This window comes from Balaenoptera acutorostrata, chromosome 1 (genome assembly GCF_949987535.1).
Source record: "Balaenoptera acutorostrata chromosome 1, mBalAcu1.1, whole genome shotgun sequence".
NCBI lineage: Eukaryota > Metazoa > Chordata > Mammalia > Artiodactyla > Balaenopteridae > Balaenoptera > Balaenoptera acutorostrata.
Window position 1 is genome coordinate 148,389,519 of NC_080064.1, and position 26,672 is coordinate 148,416,190.

At 34.2% G+C, this 26,672-nt stretch overlaps 1 protein-coding gene across 1 annotated transcript; it reads right to left on the reverse strand.

Annotated features, from left to right (window-relative positions):
• Positions 1-3,598: 3,598 nt before the first annotated feature.
• Positions 3,599-9,260, reverse strand: PDC (phosducin). The gene is made up of 3 exons (XM_007166976.2): positions 9,200-9,260; positions 6,964-7,115; positions 3,599-4,123 (listed from the first exon to the last, which is right to left on the reverse strand). Exons 1-3 carry the CDS (start codon positions 9,258-9,260, stop codon positions 3,599-3,601), a joined length of 738 nt encoding a protein of 245 aa, XP_007167038.1.
• Positions 9,261-26,672: the final 17,412 nt, after the last annotated feature.

Sequence of the window (26,672 nt, forward strand, 5' to 3'; positions counted from 1 at the left end):
CTAACAGAGAACACTGTAAGGGATTAATAAATTCATTAGCAGTTACTCAATAAGAGAAAACATGTGGAACTCTTTTTAAAATCGCCTCATTTTATATATAATTACCCTTCAGTCTCCCTCCTAGCATTCATCAATTTAGAAATAGGCCATAGGGTATTTAAAATGCCTTTCCCAATTGATAAAGAGGAATAGAAGGTGGAATTTTGGATTCATAAGCAGAAACTACCTATTGCAGTAACTACATGTTAAGGACTGGTCAATGTAAGCTGGTCACAGTTAGGAATTCTATCTCACCCATATTTGAATCACCAATATCTAGTATAATTGCAGACCTTCTTTTTCTTTCACATTCTTCTTTTCCTTTTTTTCTTCCCTTCCTCCAGTTGAGACATAGGATTTTGGGGTCTAGGAGAGAGGTAGAGCTGGAAATGTGAGTTTGAAAGCAGTCTGAATATAAATGGTATTTAAGACTATAGACAGGAGGGAGTTACCTAGGGTGAATGTTTAGAGAAGTTAGAGAAGGAGACTTAGAAGAATAGTCAGTAGGATAGAAGCAGAATGTGTTCAAAGAAGCCAAAAAAGTGACTTAAAAATAGGGGAGGTGGTCAGCTCTGACACATGCTTATAGGAGATAGAATAAAATAAGGAATAATGCTTAGTCTAAACTCATACTCTTCACTGTACAACAGGCCAATAAATCGAGAGATGAGTTGTTGGGGCAAGGAATAGCAACTTTATTCAGAAAGCCAGCAGACCAAGATGGTGGACTAATGTCCCAAAGAACCATCTCACCTGAGTTAGAATTCAGGTTTGTTTTACACTAAAAGGGGAAGGGGTGTGGTAGATTGTTGCAAACTTCTTGGTGCCATAATCCTTTGTTCTTGCATCTGTCCATGTAAGTCTGGTCACAGTGTTCCTATAAACCTCCAACAAGACAAATGTTATACTCAATTCTGCAACTTTATATCTCTAGATGAATGGAAAAGTGTTATACCTTTAAAGGTCAACACCTTGAGAATGGGCTATCCTGTGTATTTCAGGCTATAAGCAACATTATTTTAGTGATTAACTTGCAACAAAAACAGTATAATACAAAGGTTAAAGTAAAAGAAATAGATCCAATATGGAGTCAGATTTGTCCTTCCCTGTTACAATAAGACTTATAAGGAATAAACTTAAGTTTGACAAGGTGATTACAACTGTAATTAGAGTGCTTAGGACAAAGGCCTGATTGGAGTGGGGTGAAAAAAATTAGAAATGAGGAATAAAGATGATGACTTTAGACACTTCTATCAAGAGACGTGACTTTATTTAAAAATTTTAAAAAAATATTTATTTTATTCACTTATTTATTATTTTTGGCTGTGTTGGGTCTTAGTCGCGACACACAGGATCTTCGTTGCAGCACGCGGGCTCTTTGTTGTGGTGCGCGGGCTTCTGTCTAGTTGTGGCGTGCGGGTTTTCCCTTCTCTTGTGGCGCGGACTCCAGAGTGCATGAGCTCTGTAGTTTGCGGCACGTGGGTTCTCTCGTTGAGGCGTGAGAGCTCAGTAGTTGTGGCGCGTGGGCTTAGTTGCCCCGTGGCATGTGGGATCTTAGTTCCCCAACCAGGGATTGAACCCTCGTCCCCTGCATTGGGAGGCGGATTCTTTACCACTGGACCACCAGGAAGTCCCCCAAGAGATGTGATTTTAAAGGGAAGCAGAGAAGTGAAGAATAGCTGGAAATTTTAAATTATAAGGGGCAGGGCTTCCCTGGTGGCGCAGTGGTTGAGAATCTGCCTGCCAATGCAGAGGACACGGGTTCGAGCCCTGGTCTGGGAAGATCCCACATGCCGCAGAGCAACTGGGCCCGTGAGCCACAATTACTGAGCCTGCGCGTCTGGAGCCTGTGTTCCGCAACAAGAGAGGCCACGATAATGAGAGGCCCGCGCACTGCAATGAAGAATGGCCCCCACTTGCCGCAACTAGAGAAAGCCCTCACACAGAAACGAAGACCCAACACAGCCATAAAAATAAATAAATAAATAAACCCAAAGTTTAAAAAAAAAAAAAATTATAAGGGGCATATTTTAAATAGTGGACAATTTAAAAACTCATTTGTAAGCCAATATGAATAATACAGCATAGAGAAAGTGAGAAATAGATGATGCAGATAACGGGGAAATAATTTCAGGAATAAAATTACTGTGTGGGTGAGCATAGGATCCATAGCACAGTTTGATCGGTCGGGCTGAGCTGCATGAGCTTCTTCCATTTTAACATTAATGGAAACAGTGTTTACATGCAGGTGCATATTTTAGATTGGTAATGGAAAGATGAGGTAGGGCTCATCTGATAATTTCTGTTTTCTCAATGAAATATGGGCAAGGTGAAGTGTTTGGCATGGGGTAAAAATGTTTTAAGGAAAGAAGAGAAGCCATAAAATAGTCGTTTAGGAGAATGGAGACTAGAATTTGTGACAAATGTCTGGTTTCAACATTGGTTCACCAGAGGAAAATGTGCAAACCTGTTTTAAGCACACTTGTCTCTGAGAACCCACACTTGGTTACTTATCAAGCACCATGTCTTCAAAGATAAGCTATATCACTTTGGCTCTCATTCACTGTCATTTTCCACTCTGATTCAGACACCTAGAAATTTCTTTTATCTTGCTCTTCAGCTCATTCGTGCGTTTAAAAACATTTTTCAAATTATATTTTATTTTGCATTTCCATGTGTTTTGTGTAGGAGGAGAGTTTTCCAAATGTTTTCAAGAGATATGGAAGTAGAACTTCTACTTCTCTGAATTTGTTTCATCATTTATGAAGTGGGAGTAATATCTACTTGCAGAATTGTGGTTAAGTATTAGAAATGATATATATAAAATATTGGCCCATAAAAGACAATCAATAAATAATAGTTGTAATTATTATTACCACTAAATATTATTTTGTCTAAAGAATAAAAAGACCTTGCTTCTACCCTGCTTTTTTTCCTAGATAAAGTTAGCTTCTGAAACTCTGAAACTGTATTTTTAAACAATTACTTTTTAAACAATTTTAATGTGCCACAGTGTTTCTAAGTTTCTAATGTATTAGTTTGGTTGGAATATAAGATATCTTACTGAATGATAATTTTTTGTATTTTGAGTTATATAATGTTTTAGGGCCTTGATAATGTAATATTTGAGAAAGAATAGACTTTAAATAGGAAATGTATTTTCTTATGAGACTTTATTCTTATTACACAAGCAAAAAAATTACATTAAAAATATAATTTGAAAAACCCAGTAATAACAATGAGGAAAAAACTTGGAGTAAAAAAGCCAACATATAACTTGAAAGGGATTTTTGAAAACTGTCACAATATTATCCATATCCTCTTTGTCTACTAAAATATTACTGAAGACTACAATGTTTTGAAGTAAAGCATTATATCAATTTGAGTAACTAAAACTAAGAAATGCTAATCATATAATTTTAGTGTCAGTCTGGGTTTTTTTTTTCCCAAATTAGAACAGCCATTGCTACACTTGGTGTTCTCTAAAGGAATATAAATACTACCAAAATCAATGTTCAATGCTTAAAGGAGAAATATGAGACACTGACATAGTGAATCTTTATTCCATATCTTCTTCCGTGTTGCTCTGCTCTAGGACATGCATTTCTGTTTCAGGTAATAACCCATATTCATTCAGGAAAGATTCCACATCCCCAGTAAAAAATTCTTCGGCAAACTGTTCAGCAACACTAATGAAATTGCTTATGAGTTCCCCACCTTTGTAGACGAGCAGTGTGGGGAGTACATCTGAGGAAAAGCGGTCCCCAGCGCCTGTATTAGAAGCTTTTATTTTACAAAACTTGACCGTAGGGTATTCAGCTGCAAGGCATATTAAGCTACTGTTTAGAGCATCACAACCCTTAATACCGTCTTCATAAATGTGAACAATGATTGTGATTATTTTCTGCTCCTTTTCAATGGTTTCCAGGAATTGCTCCCCAGATTCCAGCTCATAGACAAACCCATATCTAGGCCCGAAACTCAGCTTCTGGTGCATATCCTGCATACACTGCCTACGGTATTTACGAAGGCAATTTTCATCTTCTTTTTCTCTGTGGATTAGCTCATATTCTTGAACGCTCATCTGGAAATAGATGAAAGAAATGATAGAGATCATTCAGTCAGAAATTTATATTCCTTATAATACCAAACCCATTCTCAACTTAAAGAGTTTGCGTTGGCTGTCCCCCCTACCTCCTGAGATGGCCTTCTCCTTCACCTCATTTGTTCAAATGTCACCTTCTTTATTATTCTACCTAAAAGTGTCCCTGCCCCAGGCTTTCTGTTCTTTATGCTGGTTTATTTTTCTTTGTAGCAATAAACATTACTTGATATTATAGTATATGTTTATTTGTTTCATTGTTTAATATTAGTTTTTCTAACTTTTATGCTGTGTGGGGGCAGAATTTAGTGTCTGGCACACAATAGGGGTTCAGTAATTATTTCATGATTAAATACATGCATAAGTATTGCTAAATATAGTTGAGCTATGAGATGGTCATGAAATGTGCCACTTTGGGTGAAAAAAATCCAGCAAGGTCTACTCTAGAGTGACTTTCATAAAAGTGTATACACATGCGCATGCATGCACAAGTGCCTGTACACGCACTTAAATGTGTTTCCAACAAATGCCTTTGGACATTATTGTCTCCTCCACAAAAGTAGTGAAAAAGATTTTTTCTTATCACTTACTAATTTTTTTGGAACGTGTAGGATGGAATTTAAGAAAGACAGCTTTTACTACTATTTGGAGTTCACCAGATTAGCCAAAAGACCAGCAGCATCACCATTACCTGAGAAGTTCTGGGAAGTGCAAATTTGGGAACGCCACCCCAGATCTACTGAATCAGACTCTGTAAGTGTGAGGCTGAGTGAGACATGTTTAAACAAGCCCTCTAGGTGATTCATATGCACTGGTTTAGGCTAAAATGAGAAAAGACCTAACTTCCATCTCCCAAGACAGCTACTTTTCACTGAAGCTGGAATATAAAATTACCTGCAGAGCCTTTCTTAATAGCTATGTCATTATTAACTTAGTCAATAGAATGTTAAACACCCTTTCCCTTCACACACACACACACACACACACACACACACAGAGAAGATATAAAGGAGTGATGATGGGACATAGTGTGACTAAGAGATGTGGAGCAGCCCAGAGCCAGGGAAGTTGGATGACTCCCAAATTTATGGAGAATCTACTATGTCTTAGACAATTTACATAGATTATTTTTCTTAATCTTCACAATAAACCTATCAGTTAGTTTTTTTACAGAAGATACTGAGACTAAGTAGAAGTATTTGGTGCTCTCGCTATTTCCTTCTCCTGTTTCTTCCTCCTATATTTGTTTTTCTAATGTCCTCATTCTTCTTCTTATTGTTTTCTGCTTTAAAATTATCGTTCCAACTTAATTTGTTTTAATCCTAAACATTGTTAAATGTTTTATATAATTTTTAAGTTGCTACCATAGTTCTGCTAATTTAACAGGCTGAACCACAAAATACTGATTTACATATGCATTTGAGCATTCTTATGAGAACTTGTTCCATTCACATCTTCAGGCAAATAGATATTTAGGCATTCAGATACATTTCTAAAGCTTAACCTTAATACAATATTTTTAATCATTATAATGCCTCACATTTGTATAGCATTTTACATGTTTCAAAATACGTTCTCATTTATTTTCTCTTCACATCCCTTTAAAACAAGCAGAGGAGGTATTGTTATAGTTCCTCAGATAGGAAAATTTAATTGTCTCATCCACAATCACATAGTGACTCAGTGAAGGAACCAAAATCTGAAAACGAGATCTTTTTTTTTCCCACTTCCCTCACAAACATTTTATTGCATTAATTTTTTTTTTTGGCTGCTCCAGGTTTTAGTTGCAGCATGAGCACTTCTTAGTTGCAGCATGCAGACTCTTAGTTGCAACATGCATGCGGGATCTAGTTCCCTGAACCCAGGCACCCTGCATTGGGAGCACAGTCTTACCCATTGGACCACCAGGGAAGTCCCTGAAAATGAGATCTTAGATTTGAAGATTTTTTACAATGGCCAGAAGCCTAGAACCAAGAATATTTCTGATGCACAGACTGTCTGTTGAGAATCAGTATACAACAATCAATATACAACAACTCATATATGCTGGTTTGGAGATAAATAAACCACGAAAGTGATTTTTCCCCACAATGAAAATCACCTTATGGTTTCTTTTAGTATTTCTTTAGTATTGCTGTTGTTTTAATATAAATAGTATGTGCTAATTATAAAGATTCAAAACTGAACTAAAAGCTAAAGGAAGGAAGTAATAAATACTGAAATTTTACCACTCTGATACTCTAAGATAATCTCCATCAAGATTTTAGAGATCATCTTTTCATGTTTCGCTTTTTTATGTATGTATGACATACACATTATATAATAAGAAATAAGTGAGAATTTTTTAAAATGCTGCTCTTAAAAAAATCATGGATATATTTTTTTCATAGTGTGGCTTATTCTGCTTACCTTCTTCCTCCTCCTTGGAAAGGAGGTTGAGAACTGTCAACCAATCTCACCCTTCCAATTAACCAATATTGTCAATTTGGTGAGTTTCTTTCCATACTTTTCTACATACATGCTCATATAATCATAGAAGCATAAACACATATACAGTGTTTGTTTGTTTTCCATTGCTCTAGAGAATGAGATCATATAACTTAAAATTCTCTGTATCTTGCTTTCTCATGTTGTGGAACTACCTCTAAGTCAACTCATGTATTTGTAACTCATTCTTTTAACAGTTGCCATGTATTTCTTAGTATGGGATGACTTTATAGGCATAGGTGTTTACTGCATTTCCTTTTATTTTTGCTAATACAAACAATACTATAATAAAAACACCCTGTAGATTATTTATTTTTGATTTCTTCTTATCTTACCTTTCTGCTGAATCTTTCTTTTGAGTCTTTGTCATCTCTACTCTGAGGAGAAGACATTTGTCTGAGAATCTCCTTCTTGCTGGGTGGGAATGAATTACTATCTTCACTCTCCAATTTAAACTTTCTCCAATCATTTATTACTCCTTTGGGTCCTGGAATAAAATTTAAAACAAATTGTTTTCCTTTTTACTTTCAAAAGGACTATTTACACAATTGATATTTGTATAAGTATTGCCATGGGAATAGACTTGCTATCTTCTATATCAGAAAAATTATCTTATTTGGGCTAGAAATTTCTGACTGCCTTGCTCATAGAAATGTTCTCCCACATTAATCTTGTTAAGTGGGTTTTGACTAAGAATCTTTCTATAACATCTGTGTTAATGAAAATACAAATTATGCACTTTGAGCTACTGGAAAAAATTGTGGGTAAAGGTATTAAAAAATTAGAGTATAGAGAGGAAACTAGAATTTTAGAAAAATAGTACTGTCATGAAATAAGAAAGAAACTTCAGCAATAAACTAAAATTGGAAGCACACTATTAACAAAGGAAACTAGGATTTGGGGGGAAACAGATTGAAATGTTATCAATATCCAGAGAACAATAATGACAATAGCACTTAAAAGACAACCAGTAAGAGGGAGGCCTGACTTCAATTAAAACTAAAATGGCATTAAGAAATTTATTATATAACCATTCAATTCCTTCTAAGATCCTAAGAATCTTTTTACAAATATAGAAAAGATGGAATTTTCAGATTTAAGAATATTAATTAAATCAAGGATGACCCAGCTGAAGTTCTGATGTTCAGTTGCCCTGATAAATAATAACAGTGTTTGGAAGAAGGTCTAAATTCTTGAAAATATGGAGTTTTAAATATCCTTCACTAAAACTTAGCCATATCCATATTTTAATATTGTATTATGTATGTAGATGTATTCTCTCTCCTACATATTTCCAAATAATTTTTATTTATATAATAATAATATACAATTTTAATATAAATTTATTTATATTAATTATGTTCAGACAATCGATGTTTTTTTACTTGTGTAGTCTTCGTTTTCCAGATGTGTCTTCTGCATATACAAAATATGCATATGTATAGCATGCGTTTATGTGTGAAGAAAAGAGAATCCCTTTTTTTCCTCTTTTTTTACAAATGGTAGTACATTATGCACACTTCTGTTCACTTTTCTTTTTTTACTTCATCATATATCTTAGAGATTTTTTTCACATATATACATAAACATCCTTTTTAAAAAATGGCGGCATGGTATTCTACTGCATAGATATTAATTTACTTAGTTTCTTATTGATGTAAATGGTTGCTCCACATTTTTTCTCTGACATATGATTCTGAGTGAAGAATCCTGCACATACATCTTTTTTCCTCTCTGTGCAGGTCTACATATAGGTAATGGTAGTAAAATTGCTTGGTCAAAAAGCATATATATTTCTAATTTTAATATTGCTAAACTACCTTTAAAGAGGTTGTACCAATTTACACTGCTACCAGTAATGTATGAATATGCCTCTTTCCAAAGTGTGATATTAAACTTTTTTACTTTTACAAACCATGTGAAAAAAATGTATTTCACTATATAGTTCTAACTTTGTAAGTGCCTATAAAATTTTTTTTCTAAATAGTCTATTCTATATTTTGCCCATTTCTCCGTTTGGTTGTTGGTTTTATTCTTATTGATTTGTAGAAATTTTAGTATATATTAGGAAATTCACCCTTTGTCAGTTAGTTGCAAATGTTTTCCCTCAATTTGTTAAATTTTTTTTGGATTTTGCTCCTGGTGACTTTTACCAGATAGCAGACATTTGCTTCCCCACTTTCCTTCCTCCCTTCCTCCCTCCCTTCCTTCCTTCCTTCCTTCCTTTCCTCATTTCTATAGCTGAATTTATCAATCTTCCTTTATGGTTTCTTGGTTTTGTGTCATACTTAGAAGGTATTCCAAACACTGCCACTATGAAATTAGTTTTCATGCGTTTTTATTTAGTACTCATATGAATTCATTCAAACTCAAATCGACATCTAATTAAAACTGTTCTAAAAGTATTTGATTTCACATTAATTTATCCAGTCAAATATTTTTTAGATGATTCCATCAACCCATTCAAAGGTATTACTTAAATTTCATACTGAATAGTGGCAATAAGAACATTAGAGATCTCCAGATCTAATTTTAATTTTATAATTATTTTTTTCTTTTAACTTTGCTTACCTGTGTGTGTGGCCTGTCCTTCAGAGTCTTCCTCCAAACTTTGCCTTTTGGCTCCTTCCATTTTAGAGATTCAGATTTGATATAATCTATAGGATAAACAAAGAAGTAATGACGACAGATGAATTCTAGGAGAAATATATGTATATATTCTGCTGCCAGGTTCCATGTAAGTTAAGGGTCATCACTAAGTGATGCAGTGTTTAGTTTTCTATCTACCTTGTAAAAGCACATTAATTTAATATTTGTGTCCTTAAAGATATTTGGACCTAAGAATTTTATATAATTTATAGTTTATCTTTTTTTTTACTTAAAAAGCCTTCAGCTTGGGTCTTTGTACTTAGTAAACATTATTTATTACTGATTTTCTTTATTATTACTGTTTGTTACTAAATTTCATAAAATTATATTCTAATCATTTTATATAATAATAATGTTTTAATTAATAATAATTATATACTTACTATGAACACTTGTATATGCCAGGCATTGTACCAATCATTTTATTGTGTCAAAAGTCACTTAATTCTCACACAACCATGTGTAGCAGGGACAATTGTTAATGCCAAGTGAGGAAGGTGAAGGACAGGGAGTTTAAGTTTTACTTGCCTAAGATCACATAGTAAGTGGTGGAGCAAGGGTTTGAATCTACATTTGATTTTAGAGCTGTCTTAAAGCATTACACTATTAATGGAAGTTAAGATACTGTATCATGTTTTCTCAGTGTGATTTGACAAATCCAGCTTCTGAACTGGCATTAAAGAACTATGATCTAAGGAATAGTGTGATTTGAAGCCTAACACTATAACTTCTCTCCATACCATAAAGCACGTTTTGGTGACGTTACCCACCAAGCAAATGAAAACAGCCAGTAACTATGCCTATAGAATTTTGAGAAGCTAAAATTTGTCACAAAATCTATCAAAAGCACATGGAGTTTTATTCTTAGGAAACTCCCTGATGCCTTCCTGTAGAACCTATTTATTCTTAGTTCACATTCAAATCCAACTTATTTGCCTATTTATTTTTCCTTTATCTGGAAAACTCTATTATACATACTAACACATTCCCCAAGAAGGTCCATATAGTTGTGACTTTCTTGAAATTTTCAAGTCAAAGAGGGTATACTGACAGGGGATATGCTATCTTTTTACTCTTTCTCCTTCTTCTACCCTTTCCCCTTTGCCTCTTTCTTTCAAAGTCAGTTATTTTTAAATAAATTAATTAATTTATTTATTTTTGGCTGCATTGGGTCTTCATTGCTGCTCATGGGCTCTCCCTAGTTGTGGAGAGCGGGGGCTACTCTTCGCTGCGGTGCTCGGGCTTCTCATTGCAGTGGCTTCTCTTGTTGCGGAGCATGGGCTTTAGGTGCGCATGTGTCAGTAGTTGTGGCACACAGACTTAGTTGCTCCATGGCATGTGGGATCTTCCCGGACCAGGGTTCGAACCCCTGTCCCCTGCATTGGCAGGTGGATTCTTAACCACTGTGCTGCCAGGGAAGTCCTCAAAGTCAGTTTTAAGCAATGATATCACCCAGCTTATGCTTTGATCCCATCTTAGTTTTTTGTTGATAAACACTGAGCTTGGTCTGTTTGGTGATTTCCCAAGGCACAGAATGGTAAAACAGAGCTCTTTGTCTTGATTCCTTTTTGGCTGGGACTTCTGCCCCCAACATTTGGACTGGTATCTTAATTTTATTGTTTCCCTCATTACAGTTCCTACCCAGAATCACTGGAGGTCAAAGGTCTTTGCCAATTTGATTTGCCAATTTGAACAAGAAAAGACTTTTAAGAGAAGGCTGTCAAAGGAATGCCAGTCCATGCCACAGTATTTATGTAGCTATAAATGTAATAGAGAATTTTAAATCTGAATGGATTTAGTAGTGAAAAAGAATAAAAGAAAATGAAAATAAGAGAAAATGGAAATAAATAAATTGTTGGACAAAAGAGGCTACTTAATTACTTAATGCAATTATTTAAAAATAATTTTTACGTCTAAGAAAAATGAGTATTATAAGTTTGCTTCAAAAGACCACTACAGAACAAAGTAATGGATACTATTTCATAACTTCAATAGCTATTTAGTCCCCAGAAAAGTAGAGACTCAAGACAGTCTCTTTTATTTTGCAAAAGTAGATTAATAATTTGGAGTAGATACTATTCACAATAAATATAAATAAGTTTAAGAAAACCTAAAAATAATTTTATTTCAAATGGTGAAGAGACAGAAGCATGACTTATTTCTTGACCTGTTTCTTGCCAACCTAGTTGGCAATCTAGTGGAGAAAAAAAGAAATTTCACTTTTCAAAAAGACTTTCACCAATTTCAAGGAATCCCTTTACTGAAGAGATAATCCAGTTACATGGGGGAAAACCTGTTTCATTGATTGGATTAGCATATGTTAAGAATAGGCTATGGGCCAGGCATTCCCCTGGGCTCTGAATTACATGAAGAACAAAACTCTTCTAGTATGGTATTCACAAATACTAAGACTGAAGTCAGCTGGGTTACCTATGTAGTAAAAGACAGAGTCTGTTCCTTACCTAATGCCCCCATTTGAGTAAGAGTACAAAGATTGGTGAAATTTACTACTAAGGGAACCAGTGAACAGAGACAGAAATTTGAAGAAAAATATTGAAATATGAGGCATATTTGCTTGCACTGCTTGAAGACACTGTAGAGGAAGACACAAGTCTATTGTAATTAGCTATTGATATATTTGACCTGCCCACCTGTTAATATCCCCTGTCATTAACTTACTATGGGGCTTTCTGATTATCTCAAATAATTTATCTTCTTCAAAATTTGCTTTAATATCCTAAAATTAATCCAGTTAGTATTTGGAAGGTGCTCAGATGCTTACACATAGTAAGTGCTATATAAGTCTGTAAAATAAAATAAAAATATATCTTTTACATTTCTATCTTTTATGTTTCCATATATAATGTAACAGTCATTTAAAAAATATGATCAATATTTGGCTTGCAATGGTATTATTAGTGGCTAAAAAATTCCATGTCTGCTTTAGGTTAAAGGATTTAAAGTAACAATAGGATTATTACAAGACTTTGGGTTATTGTAAACACATGCTGTGTGATTGGAAATTAGTGATAAAGTAGGGCAAGAAGACAAAATAATCTGCTACCTTCCCCAAGATTTACTGTGGTTCAAGAGTTACTGTATTTTCCATATGATATATTATAAAAATCTGTGATGTTGTTCCGTTTTGATTTTAGACAGTTATAATACTGTTTCAATTAATGAAATCTGTGTTAAGTAAAAATTGTGTTTGGATGACCTTTGACAGAATGTCACTCACTCAAATGGGTACTACCAAACTCTTTTTTTTTTTTACTATCTTTATTGCAGTATATATAATTGCTTTACAATGTTGTGTTAGTTTCTGCTGTACAACAAAGTGAATCAGCTATACGTATACATATATCCCCATATCCCCTCCCTCTTGCACCTCCCTCCCACCATCCCTATCCCACCCCTCTAGGTTGTCACAAAACATTGAGCTGATCTCCCTGTGCTATGCAGCACTTCCCACTAGCCATAAATTTTACATACCAAACTCTTCAAAAGTAAAAGTAAAGTTAATATTGGTGAGAAATATAGTTTAAAAGCATAATTCTACCAAGTTAGTGTTTATTTTCCTCTTAGTTTAGGATTTTAATAGTAGTTTAAAATAATAGCTTATGTGGGATAAGATTTTTCGAACTTTGTCGTCAAAACTCTAACACCTCCCATCCATGGAATAGAAATTATTAAGAAATAAAATGACACAATTTAAAACAATTTTTCTTTTAGTTCCTGTTTTGCACATAATAGTGATAATCTAGAATAGAAAGGAAGTAAGTAAAATTCTTAAGTATTTGTTTTAAAAAACTCTCTAAAACCCCCAAATCCACCCCTAAAATATTTCATTATCATCATTATTCTTGTTCACATGATACCGTGATGATGACATTTGTTTATCATTTCATATATGTTGATCTAATCTAATCGGAACATCTAGTTTAGAATTTACTGTAGATTCTCAGTGTTCCAGAAGAGCTTTGCTTTCAATACTAACTGTTGTAATTTACTGGTAGGTTTTCAAATAGTGGGCTTATCTCATCACTGTACCTTAAACTGATTTTTCTCCTAGCATCCACAGCAATTTATAGAACTTATTTTTACATGCTTTACTACTGTAAGTTCTTCCAGGACAGAGACTAGTCTTCACTTGTCATTGCCTTACTTCTTATAACTGTTTCACATGTTATAAAAAATCCGTAAATGACAGCAGCAATTTTGAAAGAATCTAAGTGCTAGGTACTTTATACACACTGTTTTAAATTTTCACAGAACAATTTTCCTCATTTTTCAGATGTGAATTCTCAGGCTCTGGGAGTTTCAGTGACTTGCCAAAGCTCACAGAGGTAGTATGGAGTAGATAGAGCTAAATTCCAAATCCAGGTTTCTCTGACTTTCAAATCTCTAAAATACTTATTTTTTCCACTATGCCATCACCTATTTAATAGCATGCTTAATGAATGAATGAATGAAACAAATCAACCTAATTTTTGCTTAAGCATTAAAACCAAGATGAGAATATGAAAAATAACAGATCAATAAGTCACCATGTCCTTGTTCTTTGAAATAGTGTTTATTCTAATGATATATTTCTTGAGATAGTATTTATTTAAATTATGTTTTTCTTGAGATAGTACTTATATGAATTATATATGTCTCTGTTTTGGATTAAACCTCATTCATTTATACTAAATGTAATAGAAGAGTCTATTTATTTCAAGTTATCTGAATTAATTCTAAATGACTGATAATGACTGGAAAGTTAGTACAGAAGACAAAATGGCTTTGCCTGCTGTTGGTTCTTGACAATCATACATACTGATTGAGAATTTATCATCAATCCTATGTCTCTGGATCACTCATAAAAGCAAGTGTAATAGGCAATATACAACAATTATGTATCAAAATAAAACTACAAAACGCTCTTTATAGAACTACTCTTGCTTGTGTAGCAAAATTAAGGAAATGTTACACTGAAGCTTTGTGTGGAGATTTGTGCAACTAAGTGAGGTACTTCACTCAAGGACTCACCTCAACCTTTTTAAAAGAATTAATTCTGTACTCCAAAGAACGACATTTGAATTTTTAAATGTAATTGAAGTAACGATTCTATGGCTTCAGCAATCTTTAAGATCAATTTCTAAAATTAAGCCTGTTTCTTAGTCCTGTTTTTATGTAGCTCAACTTTTATATAAAAATCTTCTCAATGTGTGGCATATCTTTGGAAACTAATGCTTTAGTCTTTCAAACTTTATGCCACTTTTCTATTTGTCAAAACTCACATGTAAACATAGTTTCCTGGTAACTGAGTCTTCTTGGGCTGCTATAACAAAATATTACAGACTTTGAGGCTTAAGCAGCAGAAATTTATTTTCTTACAGTTCTGTAGGCTAGAAGTCTCAGATCAAGGTCTGACAGGGTTGGTTTCTGGTGAAGCCTCTCTTCCTGGCTTACAGACAGCTACCTTCTTGTGTCTTATATGACAGAGAGAGAAGGCGCTCTGGTGTCCCTTCTTGTTAGGACACTAATCCTATGGATCAGGGTCTTACCCTCATAACCTCATTTAACCATTAATTATTTCCTTATTAATTACTATCTCAAGATACCATCACATCTGGGGTTAGGTCATCAACATATGAATTTGGGGGGACACAGTTCAGTTCATAGCACCTGGTTCTTACTTTTGTAAAGAATTATCTACATTATGTAATAGATGGTGGCCACTATTTCTGTGCTTTGGGCCTGAATAGCCCATCTTTTCCTTAATTTCTAAAGCTTTGGGGCCTCTGTATGTCTCAGGGTTCCCCATCTATCCTTTAAGAATTGCAGGTAGGGAAATGAGGCATACCTAGGATTATGTTGTCCAATTTTTGGATTACTTATTAGTTCTTTCCTTGTTTCTGGACCCGCATTCCTGGGATGCCACAGAAGGTCCTAAAAAAATATAGGCCAGGAAACCCCTACATATCAAATAATACAAATGCCAGTTATTTTCTTGGCCAGTCTCTGGGTTGTTCTGATGTCCTTAGGAAAATATTGGTGTTCTATACTAATTGCAATACAATCTAGAGTGTTGTGTAAAAGTAAATCAGAAGAGTGATACATAGACTTTGGTTAGAATGTATGGGTTCACCTTGATCTAGGTCAGATCAAATAACTAGTTGTAGATCTAAGAATACACTGTGTATCAGTATTTTTCATATAGAGGGAAAAAAACTGTTTTAAGCATTACAATAACTATTATTTTCTGTTGAGAAATAAAAGCTATAAATGCCAGGGGGAAGAAAAGGTGCAATAGAAGTATTCCATTTTATTTAGTAGGGCTGAGGTTCAGGTAAATGTGTTTTCATTCTTTTTCTTTTTTTAATTGTAGTTTAAGGTTTCAGATTCTGTATTCTGATACTGGTTTCCTTAAGTACAAAGTAAAGAGGTTAAATAACCAAAGATTAAAATGAACTTCCTATGACATACATGACATCTTTCCATGGACATAAAAAATGTAAAAAACAGAGCATTAAAGTATCTTCAATGTGAAATTTTCAAAATATTTTTTTGTTGTCGTGCAATTTAAAACAAATAACCTTCCCTCTCTCTTATACATGAATGCATATGTTCCCTTCTGGAAACATGGAATAAGAAGCTGTTTTAGAGAAGGTGCTATACTAAAAATGACATTATTTTGTCTGAACATGATTAGTCATGGGATGTAAATAACCAACTGGGAGTAAAGTACTGAAGTGCTTGATTAAAATAATTCTTTAACTTAACTGAAGTGGAATGTAGCAAATTATCTATCTTTAAGGCATACTTGGAACATACTGTGTTATTAGGTGGCTGAAACCAAGCAAAACTGCTAGGTGAGAAAAATCTATAGAAATTCTGCTTCACCTTCACTTTTGATAGAAACCTAGATTCTGTGTCTTGGTCCATGCTCCATAAGGGTAATACACTGTGCTGCTCACCCTTGCAGGGCTTCATGTTCTACCCTTTTCCACCTCTAACCATACATCTTTATAGATCTGTGCCTTCCTTTGTTTTTCAAGGTGACTGTGAGCTAATCTGATCAACTAAGCCGGCTTAATGTTCTCACCAGTGCTAATATATTAATGTCAGATGCCTTAAGCCCTGCTACGACTGTCTTCCCCAATGTCATATTGGGCTCCTGTAGAAAACAGTTCTGCTTTTTCTTTCTTATTAAAAAAAAGTCATCAGTGGTGGGAATTTCACATCAGATAGGTCTGACAGCACCACCTCAGATCATGGGAGCTATTACTGGGCTTGTGAAGACTGCATTATCTCTCAAATCACAAAAGTAACTCTGATGATTTCACCCAAGCCATAATTTCCTCTTTCTCTACCCCACCCCACTCTTTTGTTTACTGACTTTGAGAACTAGAGATTTTTAGTAAGAGTGATGTGGTCTTAGGTTTAATATTAATATAGAGGGGATTTTATGCCTCATAATATATCAGTTAATTTCCTGAATTACTCTCAAATTGGTTTATTTATATATGTCTTCTACCCAGTGAGGAATTAGCTTCTTGTGGGCAGCAACCATGCATTGCAATGTTTCCAAGTGACAGTATAGCATAACGATTAACAACACATAAACACTTGGGTTGAAATCTAGCTCTGCCAGTTATTGGCTGTGTGACCTTGAGCAAATCACTAAAATTCTCTGTACTTTAGTTTTCTTATCTGTAAAATTGGGGTGATAATAGTGTCTACCTCAAATGACTGTGTAAGGATTAAATGATATAAAATGTATTATATAAAATATATAGTATTTAATAGTAGGAGCTTAATAAGTATTGAGTAGAATGATAATTAATAAATAATTTAAAATTTTAGATACTAGAACCAAATGTTTAAAATTAATAACAGACATTGTCAAACTAATATAAATTTCATTTTGGAATCAATATGTATATGCACTGCTTATGTCTAATTATCTCCCTCACTCAAATATACGTGTGTATGTGTGTGTGTTGTGTGTGTGTATGTACATATCCACATTCATATTGTACATTTATCTCCAAGCTGTTTTACATTCTCCTGTCTCATTACTGACTAAGGTCCTTTACCATCATACTTTGATTTGCTTCTAGTAAGGTCTGTTTGCCACAAGGCATTTAAGAATGTGAAACCTGAAAAGGAGATTAATTTGAAGTCATGAAATACAGGCTAATAAAATGTACATGAAATTGCCTTGAAAACAATAGTAAAAAGGTTTTCTGTAAATGTGTACATATGTGGAAAATGGGAGGTATTAATTCGAATGTGACATATTTGTTTTCCAATGAATTATCTCTCTAACTCTGATTTTTCAGCTTGTAAGTGATTTTCTGTTTGAATTTCCTTTCAGCATTTATGTCATAGTGATTCATATATATTTTCTGAATTTCAGTTGTCTAGTAGAGTAGGACTTTAAAGAGACAGTAACAACACTCAAGATTTCTGCTGCCACCTTTAGTCACTCTAGTTGTTAATTTGGGGGTAGGTCAACTTTTACATTTTTATATCATAAGGAGAGTTTTCTTTAGAAATAAATCCCCAGAAGCATGAGTGGAACATAGGACACACCATCCTCAAAATGGCTGTAACAAATAATGCTGAGCAAATGGTTGGCTCTAAGCAAATGTTCCTTTTCTTTTCTTTACATATAAAACTCACATATTGATGCTATTGAAAACATCCCTTATTTTTTACTTTTTTCCTCCCTAGTGTCTAAAGTTTATAATAACATTGATAGAAGAACTGTGATAGAAACTTTCCTGTAAGACACTGCAGAGCAGATAGAATGCTTTCTTAGCTTCTACCTTTCTCAAATAGTTTTGATTTGTCAACAAATGAGACAGGCAAGTGAGAGATGTAGGGAGGCTTTTGAACAATTTGTATGTCAGGAATGTATAACAAATAACAATCATATTTGTCAACCAGTATCATCAGTAAAAAATATTCTGGGAAAATAGGAGCTTTCAAATTATAACTGAATTATTGCTCCTAACAAATGAAGAAGACATTAACTTATCCAGGTTTGCTCTTACCACATACAGATATTCTCTTACTTGTTCTGAAGAAAATAGAAATGTCAGAATCTGGTGGGAAATTCAGAGCATATATATCTTGTTTTGAATAATCTCTGTATCTTGTAAAAACACTATACCAGGACATACTATTTGAATTCCATTATAGACATCACAGATGGTTTATATATATATTTGACAATAACTTATGTAATATTAAATCCAGTTTACAAACATAATATTTAGGCAAAAAATTGCTGTGGAGAATTAAGTGATCTCTAAAATTTTTTCTAGCTTTAACACTAGGTAATTCTAAATAGCATGCATAATCGTCAAAAAAATATATATATTTAAAATGGATGCTATAATTAAGAGCTATTTTTGCAGTTAATAAAAATATTCCATGGCAAAAGAATGGGAAAACCTTACTTCATTCATTTTCATGATGTAAACTGTAAGGTTTATTAGTAATAATAATCACCTCCACAGGAGCAAAATGCCAAAAGAAAAAAACTGAAAGAAAAATTTTACCTAATTTAACAAATATCAACAAACTCCATGTGTTTTCTTTTAAAAACATCATTTCTGTCTCATTAAATTTTTGAAGTAAACTTCTTGAAACAGACATCATTTTCCCACTTTAAAAATTAAAAAACAAAACACAAAACAAAAAATATAATATCAAGAAGAAAGCCCAAGAACACACAACTTGTTAAATATTTGGTTCAGAGGTCTGAGAGTGCTTTAGTGCTGAACGTTAATACTCCCTCTCACAGCTTGGGAGTCAACTCTTCAAATACAAAGTTCAAGGAATCATCACTTCTTTCTGTCAGTTCTCCCTTCACTCAAAGGAAGGACTGAAGAATTGTAAATTTCAAAATTAATACTCTATTCATGGTTTTAACTTTCTAGAATATCAGACTCAAGATTGTGTGTTTACGCTGAGCTTACATTAGTGAAGATGACTGGTGCAAATTACTTTAAAATGGAAAGATACACAGTATTTAATTATCTTCATAGTAGATAAATATTACTTAATGTCACTTTGCAATATTTTAAAAGAACACACAATAATATATAAACAGTGAAATCATTATTTTTCCCCTAAGGTAAAAATGTAAAAGTTATATTATCAAGAAGACTACCTGTAGACTCACAGTTTAGTGCCTGGTGTCCTCGATTGTGTTCAGTGGGTAAGAATTACTGTCTGCTGAACTCCTCTCGAAGTGAAACAGGTTTAAGCTCAGATTTAAGATCCCTGGATATTGATGACCTTTACAGAAATAGCTCTGAACAAGTAATAGGATTGAGGTAAGAGAATTAACAAAGCCTGTTTATTAACAGTAGGGCAAAAACAAAAAAATAAATGGAAAAAAACCAAAGAGCTTCAAGTCCTGTGGTAAATACAATCTTTGCCCCACCAATTTTACATTATTTGAGGAAAAAAATTGATATTATCTCTTTTTAGCATAGACTGATAACAATTCTCAGAAATTCACTTGTCATCTTCTGAAAGAAAAAATTAGTTTTTCTGATCAAGAAATTTGTCTTGATCCAACAGTAATAACTATCCTTCTCAACAACTTCTGGCATGGTCCATCTTTTCCTTTTAAATTGGTCAAACAACTATTTTCTTCTCCCTTTTTAGTGCCCTGAAATATCTTGTGTATTAAAATCTCTGGTAATCTTTATTCTTTTGTTTTGGAAAAAAAATCCTGGAAAAGTTCAAATACAGTTTTCAGTAATGTTAATGACTTTTGCCTTATATCTTCCATCTGCTTTATTGTATCTTTCCTAGTTCTTGTTTGTATCATCATGTTAGTCATTTCGCTGTTCTTCCATGTGCCATTCAAAACAATGAACGTTTATTCAAAAACAATTTATTGACTGCCTCTTTGCTAGGGGATGCTTACCAAAAGTGTTATTGCAGTCTTTGGAAATTAGACTTTTGCAATGAGCTCATTGGTTCAAGGCTACCCCATAGAATGTATATTATTTGATCTAAGAGTAGTCAGCTTATTTATAGTTTACAAGATGCACCAGATGGCCGAGAGACAGCAAGTACATGAATATTTATTTATTACAATAAAATGAATATGTATTCATTAGTCCCATAAACATGTATTGAGCACCTATGTTGTGTCAAGCAAGCACTACCTAGGCACTGAGGATGCAAAGAAAATTAGACCCTATTCCCTATATCATGAGGTGCACAATGAAGTGTTTAATTACTACAAAATTGGGAGTATGTAAGAGTACGTTTGATCCAGTTGCTGCAGTCATGAATTGAGCAATTTTTGTAAATCATAAAAACTTACCATAAAGAGTCAAAGCCCACAAGGTCCATTATTTCACTTATATGATTCCTGACTGATGTAAAAATATTTAAGAGTAGTAGAATTATATGTTGAGATTTTATATCTGATTTTAAGGAGACTGGAATACTGTCACTTTACAAATCAAAAACATTATAAACTACCTGAAAATGTCTTACAAAACAAGAAAAGTATTAATAATTAGCACACTTTCTGAGTACTCACCATGCCAGGTGAGGTACTATATGTTTGCATCATTTAATCTTCATAACAGTCCTCTAAGGTAAGTCAAGTATAATTTTACAGATAAGGAAACAGGTTTAAATAGGTCTTGTAACTTATTCAATTTCATGCATTTATTCCCAAATATTTGTGGAATGCCTACTATATGATAAGCACTCTTCTGTGGACAAGGTATATGGTAGCAGACAAAACAAAGTTTTTGTGTTCAAACATTGACATTATGTCTATGAAGAATACAGGTCTGGGATTCATGTCTGATTTAATTCCAGGGCCCACACTATTAACCAGTAATCCATCCTGCCTACGGCAGATTAAACATCCTTTAAAAAGATGAAATTATAGAATCTTCTTTAAACAGTCTACAGTGCAGGTTTTCTGGTTCCAGAGCTATCACATATCTACCTTCCCCATTTTTTCAAGTATGAGAAGGTTTATTGTAAGGTAGAGTTGATGAAAAAGAATGGATTCCTTAGGAACTCAAGGACAGCACACACTCTGGCCCTAGGAGAATGGAATGGTCGTTCAGAAGCTTGGAGGATACAATGCTTCTCTAAGCATCTCAGCAACAGAGGTCTACTGATATTCCCAGTAGGGCTCCACCACCAAGGTTGTGGTCGTCTCCCCATGGCTGATCCTTGCTGTCAGTAATGACACTTACATGTTTCTTCATGTTCGTGTATCTTTTCTCTACTTTACAGTCTCTGCTTACTCATAGTTTATATTTCTTTATATGTTCAGTTTCTCATGACCCCCTCATGGCCTTGATTCTATTTCTGAGTCCCTATCTATGGGAATTCTTCAAGCTTTAACACCTATGATAACTGCTTGGTTATTTCCATGTTCCAAAATAATATTATGAGAAAATCTGATTGGTTTAGCTCAAACCATTTTGCTTCAAGTCACTTCACCCAATGGATTGGCATAATTTGGCAAAGGTCACGCCCTTGGTTTAATCAGCTTTAGCCAGAAGGCAAGGTTATGTGATCTACATAGGGCTACCTCTTCAGAAGGGGCTGGGGCACTTTTGGTTATAAAGGCCATAGGTGAGTGACATCATTTTTACTAAAAATAAATCCTTCCTTATTTTGAGCTCAAAAACTTCTCTCTCACTCTTCAAATAGCAGAATAAAATTTACAGCTGGGAGGAAATTTTGGAAACTAGACCAAAATGCTGAAGTGACTTACCAGAATGAAATAGTGCTGTTATCTCTTTTGTTTAGTATTTTATTTCCCTTTCCAATACGTGTTCGTCTCTTTATTTAACTTTTATTTTCCTTGATTGAGGAAATGAAAGAAAAGTAAGAATTTCATGGTTCTCTTTCTCTTTGCAATTTACTATTCTTCTAAAGAGGAGACTGACATCTTCCTTCATTGTCTTGCTCTGGACATAATTCTAAATCTCCTTTTGTTCTTAGCAATTTAATGAAACCTAGTCTATTTTGGACTGTAGTATTTCTAAGATTATTTTATCATACTTAATTGCGTGCCCTCTTTCCAAAGATACCCTTTAACAAATCTGAGTTCATTTGGACACTCCCTGTGATGCCACACAATCACCCACTTTATCTTTCACCTTTCCTAGAGATAAGTGGAGATGGTTATTGTCAGAATTTTAGTTTGTCATCTCCAGATTACTTTTCCTTTTAGAGTCTTGGGCCATAGAATGATATCTGACTCTTTTCTATGAGTCTGCAGTTATGTATTCTCCTGTACCCAGCCTTTCCTTTCTTTTCCCTGGTAAGTTATGAAGTCCCTTGGTTATTTCCTTTTGAAGGTTTCCAACATTTTCTTGTTACTTGATGGTTTTTCTTTGCTGGTCAGAATTAACTCTGGGGTAGCAATTTACTTAGTTTCAATCCTCTATCTTCTGAAAAATATTGTCAACAAAAGTAATCAAGACATTTTCATTTGCACTGAAGGAAGCGACTAAAAAGTGGACTCTCCATTAGTTTTATAATCTGTATAGGGAACATTCCAGTCTCTCATTTTATCTGTGCTGTACATGTCAACATCACTATCATCTTATTTCTGCTGCTTTTTTTTCCTCATACCTTAAGATATTTACCTTCTCAGGCACATAGATTTCCAAATGTTTCCTTTCTGGGGGACATATGGAATAATCTTCCTCACCTTCAGATTAATTTATGTTTTTAAACATGCTTTATTGGGTTTTTTTCCTGAGTTCTGTTACACCAAATGTTGGTGGAAAATGCCAAGACATGTTTACTTGTTTTTATTGAAATTTTAAATTTATTACTTATGGTCCATATATCAGTGTATAGAAATAGATTATGTGTGATACAGTGGAGAAATAGTGGACTTGGAATCTAAGTTAGAATGCTAATTGTCATTTCTTGGCTGTGTGACCATTAATTAGCTAGTAAACCTCTCTAAAACAGCATCCTCAGTGAAATGGAGGGAATAGTAGGTTTCACATATTGTTGTGAGGATTAAATGATATAATAGTATAGTGTCACAATTTCTAAAGTCCCATGTAAATATGCTATCATTATTTACAATTTGTTTCCAATTATTTTGAATTTTCTTTGAATTCCTATGAATCTTTACCACTGCTTTTCTTTTGGTTATATTCCTGATGGCTTTCAAGAAGTACAGCCTACAGCCTACTGCCCATGCTCCACAACTAGAGAAGCCACTGCAATGAGAAGCCCTCGCACTGCAGTGAAGAGTAGTCCCCGCTTGCCACAACTAGAGAAAGCCTGCATGCAGCAATGAAGACCCAACACAGCCAAAAATAAATAAATAAACTAATTAATTAATTAATTTTTAAAAAGCAGTATGGTGCTGGCAAAATACAGACCTATAGACCAATGGAAAAGGAATAGAAAGCCTAGAAATAAACCCATGCATATACTCTCAAGTGATCTTCAACAAGGGTTCCACGAATACGTAATAGGGAAAGGATAGTCTCTTCAACAAATCATTACTGGAAAAACTGAATATCCACATGGAAAAGAATGATATTAGACTCTTATCTTATACCATACACAAAAATCAACTCAAAATTGATTAAAGACTTAAATGTTAGACCTGAAACTGTTAAACTCCTATAAAAAAACATAAGGGAAAAACTTCATGACATTGATCCTGGCAGTGATTTCAGGGCTATAACATCAAAAGCATAGGCAAAAAAGCAAAAATAGACAAGTGGGACTACATCAAACTAAAACATTTCTCCACATCAAAGGAAACAATGCACAGAACTAAAAGACAACCTATAGAATGGAAAAAAATATTTGCAATCCATGTATCTGATAAGGGGTTAATATCTAAAACATACAAGGAATTCCTTCAACTCAATAGGAAAAAGACATGATGTCAATAGACATTTTTCTAAAGAAGATATACAAATGGTCAATAGGTATGTGCAAAGTTGCTCAACATCACCAATCATCAGGGAAATGCAAATAAAAATCACAATGAGATATCACCTCACACTTGTTAGGATGGCTATTATCAAAAAAACAAAAGATAACAAGTGTAATTGAACATGTAGAGAAATTGGAACCCTTGCACACTGTTGGTGGGAATGTTGAATGATTCAGCCACTATGAAAGACAGTATGGAGGTTCCTTAAAATATTAAAAATTGAAATATACTATGATTCAGCAATCCTGCTTCTGTGTATTTAGCCAAAAGAATTGAAGTCAGAATATTGAAGAACTATTTGTACTCCCATGTTCATTGCAGCATTATTCACAATGGCTGAAATGTGGAAACAACCTAAATGGCCATCAATGGATGAATGGATAAAGAAAATGTGGTATATACATACAATAAAATATTATTCAGCCTTACAAAAAAGAAGGAAATCCTGTCATATGTGACAACATGGATGAACCTTGAGGACATTATGCTAAGTGAAATTATCTAGTCACAGAAGGACAAATACTTCATAATTCCACTTACATAAGGCATCAAAATAGTCAAACACATAGAAGCAGAGACTAGAACGGTGACTGCCAGGGGCTGGGAGAAGGGGGAAATAGGGAGTCGCTATTAAAATGGTATAAAGTTTCAGTTATGCAAGATAATTAACTTATAGAAATCCGCTGTACAACGTTGTGTCTATAGTTTACAGCACTGTATTGTACACTTAAAAATTTGTTAAGAGGATAGATCTCATGTTAAATGTTCTTACAATAATAATAATAATAGGGCTTCCCTGGTGGCGCAGTGGTTGAGAATCTGCCTGCTAATGCAGGGGACACGGGTTCGAGCCCTGGTCTGGGAAGATCCCACATGCCACGGAGCAGCTGGGCCCGTGAGCCACAACTACTGAGCCTGCGCGTCTGGAGCCTGTGCCCCGCGACGGGAGGGGCCGCGATAGTGAAAGGCCCGCGCACCGCGATGAAGAGCGGTCCCCGCACCGCGATGAAGAGTGGCCCCCACTTGCCGCAACTAGAGAAAGCCCTCGCACGAACCGAAGACCCAACACAGCCAAAAATAAATAAATAAATAAATAAAGTAGCTATACAATTAAAAAAAAAAAAAATTAAAAAAAAAAAAAATAATAATAATAATACAATGGCAGCAAATCAAAGGACAAGACAAGATCACCTGAGGACTATTTTTTCTCCTAAAGCTTTGTATTCAGTCATGTTAAGGGAAGTCACCTGTTGGTCTTCCAAGGTACTAAAAATAAAATTAGGAACAAAGTAGAGCAAAATTGATGACAAACTTTTTTTACTATTCTTTCTCATCTGTTGTTCTGGCTTCATTTTGTTTGTTTGCTTGTTTGGGGGCAAAATCTTAAATTAATTCTCTTAGATGGTACCAGTAAAACCAATTTTTGAATATTTTTTTAAAGAACAACTTGGAATGGGCCATTTCTTTTTGGTCTCATTCCTGAAATAGGTCACAATATTTTTAATGACAACTTTAAACTGTTTCTTTTATCTAAACTTATATAACATTCTCAATAATTTTCTGTAAAATTATTGTAAAATGTCTTTTTGGTGGTCTGAATCCTGGTTGTGCATCAGAATTGTCCTTGGAGACTTTGGAAATACACATTTCTGGCCCCTGGTGGTTATGATTCAATGAGCCCTGGGTGGGTCCTACATTTTTAAAAGAATTTCCTAGGTGTTTCTAATATACTTCCAAGTTTAAGAACCACCATTCTAATATCCGATAGAGGCTATTTTTGCATCCCTTCACCCCAGGTAATAGCAAAATAGAAAGTTTGTTGAACTGGCCAACAGAGATGTTAATGCGGAAAGCCAATGACAGTCTCTTGCCTTATTCCTGCCCAGACTATATGGGATGTATATTTTCTACATTATTTTAGCCAAAATGTATTGAAATTAATTTATTTCAAAAAAAAAAAAAAAAAAGCTCTTGCCAGAGAGGTTCTAACTCTTTCAAAGTTTTTTCTTTATTTGATCAGTTTGACAGAACATGAGACTGTCAGTCTGATCATCTGAATCTGCATCTCAGTTCTCCTAATGATGCTATCTGCTTAACCCCTTGGGCCATATTTCAATTTGTACTGAGAAATTACAGGTTTATGATATCTGTAAATCAATCATTTTCATTTTCAAACATAGGGGATTTTTTAAAAGTTATCTCTTTTTGAAGTGTTGCTTTGGGTTGCTTTCAGTCAGAGGATGTGGTTTGTATGACAAAATTTGAAATTTATTGAAACAAAGACTTCATTTATGACCTAGTAAATATTTTTCCTATTCTTGAAAAAACAATTTTCTGTTAACTGTTGAGTTCTACATTCTGTATACGACCATGAGATCAAGTTTGCTTCTTGTTTGCTAGTTGTTCATATTTCTTATATAC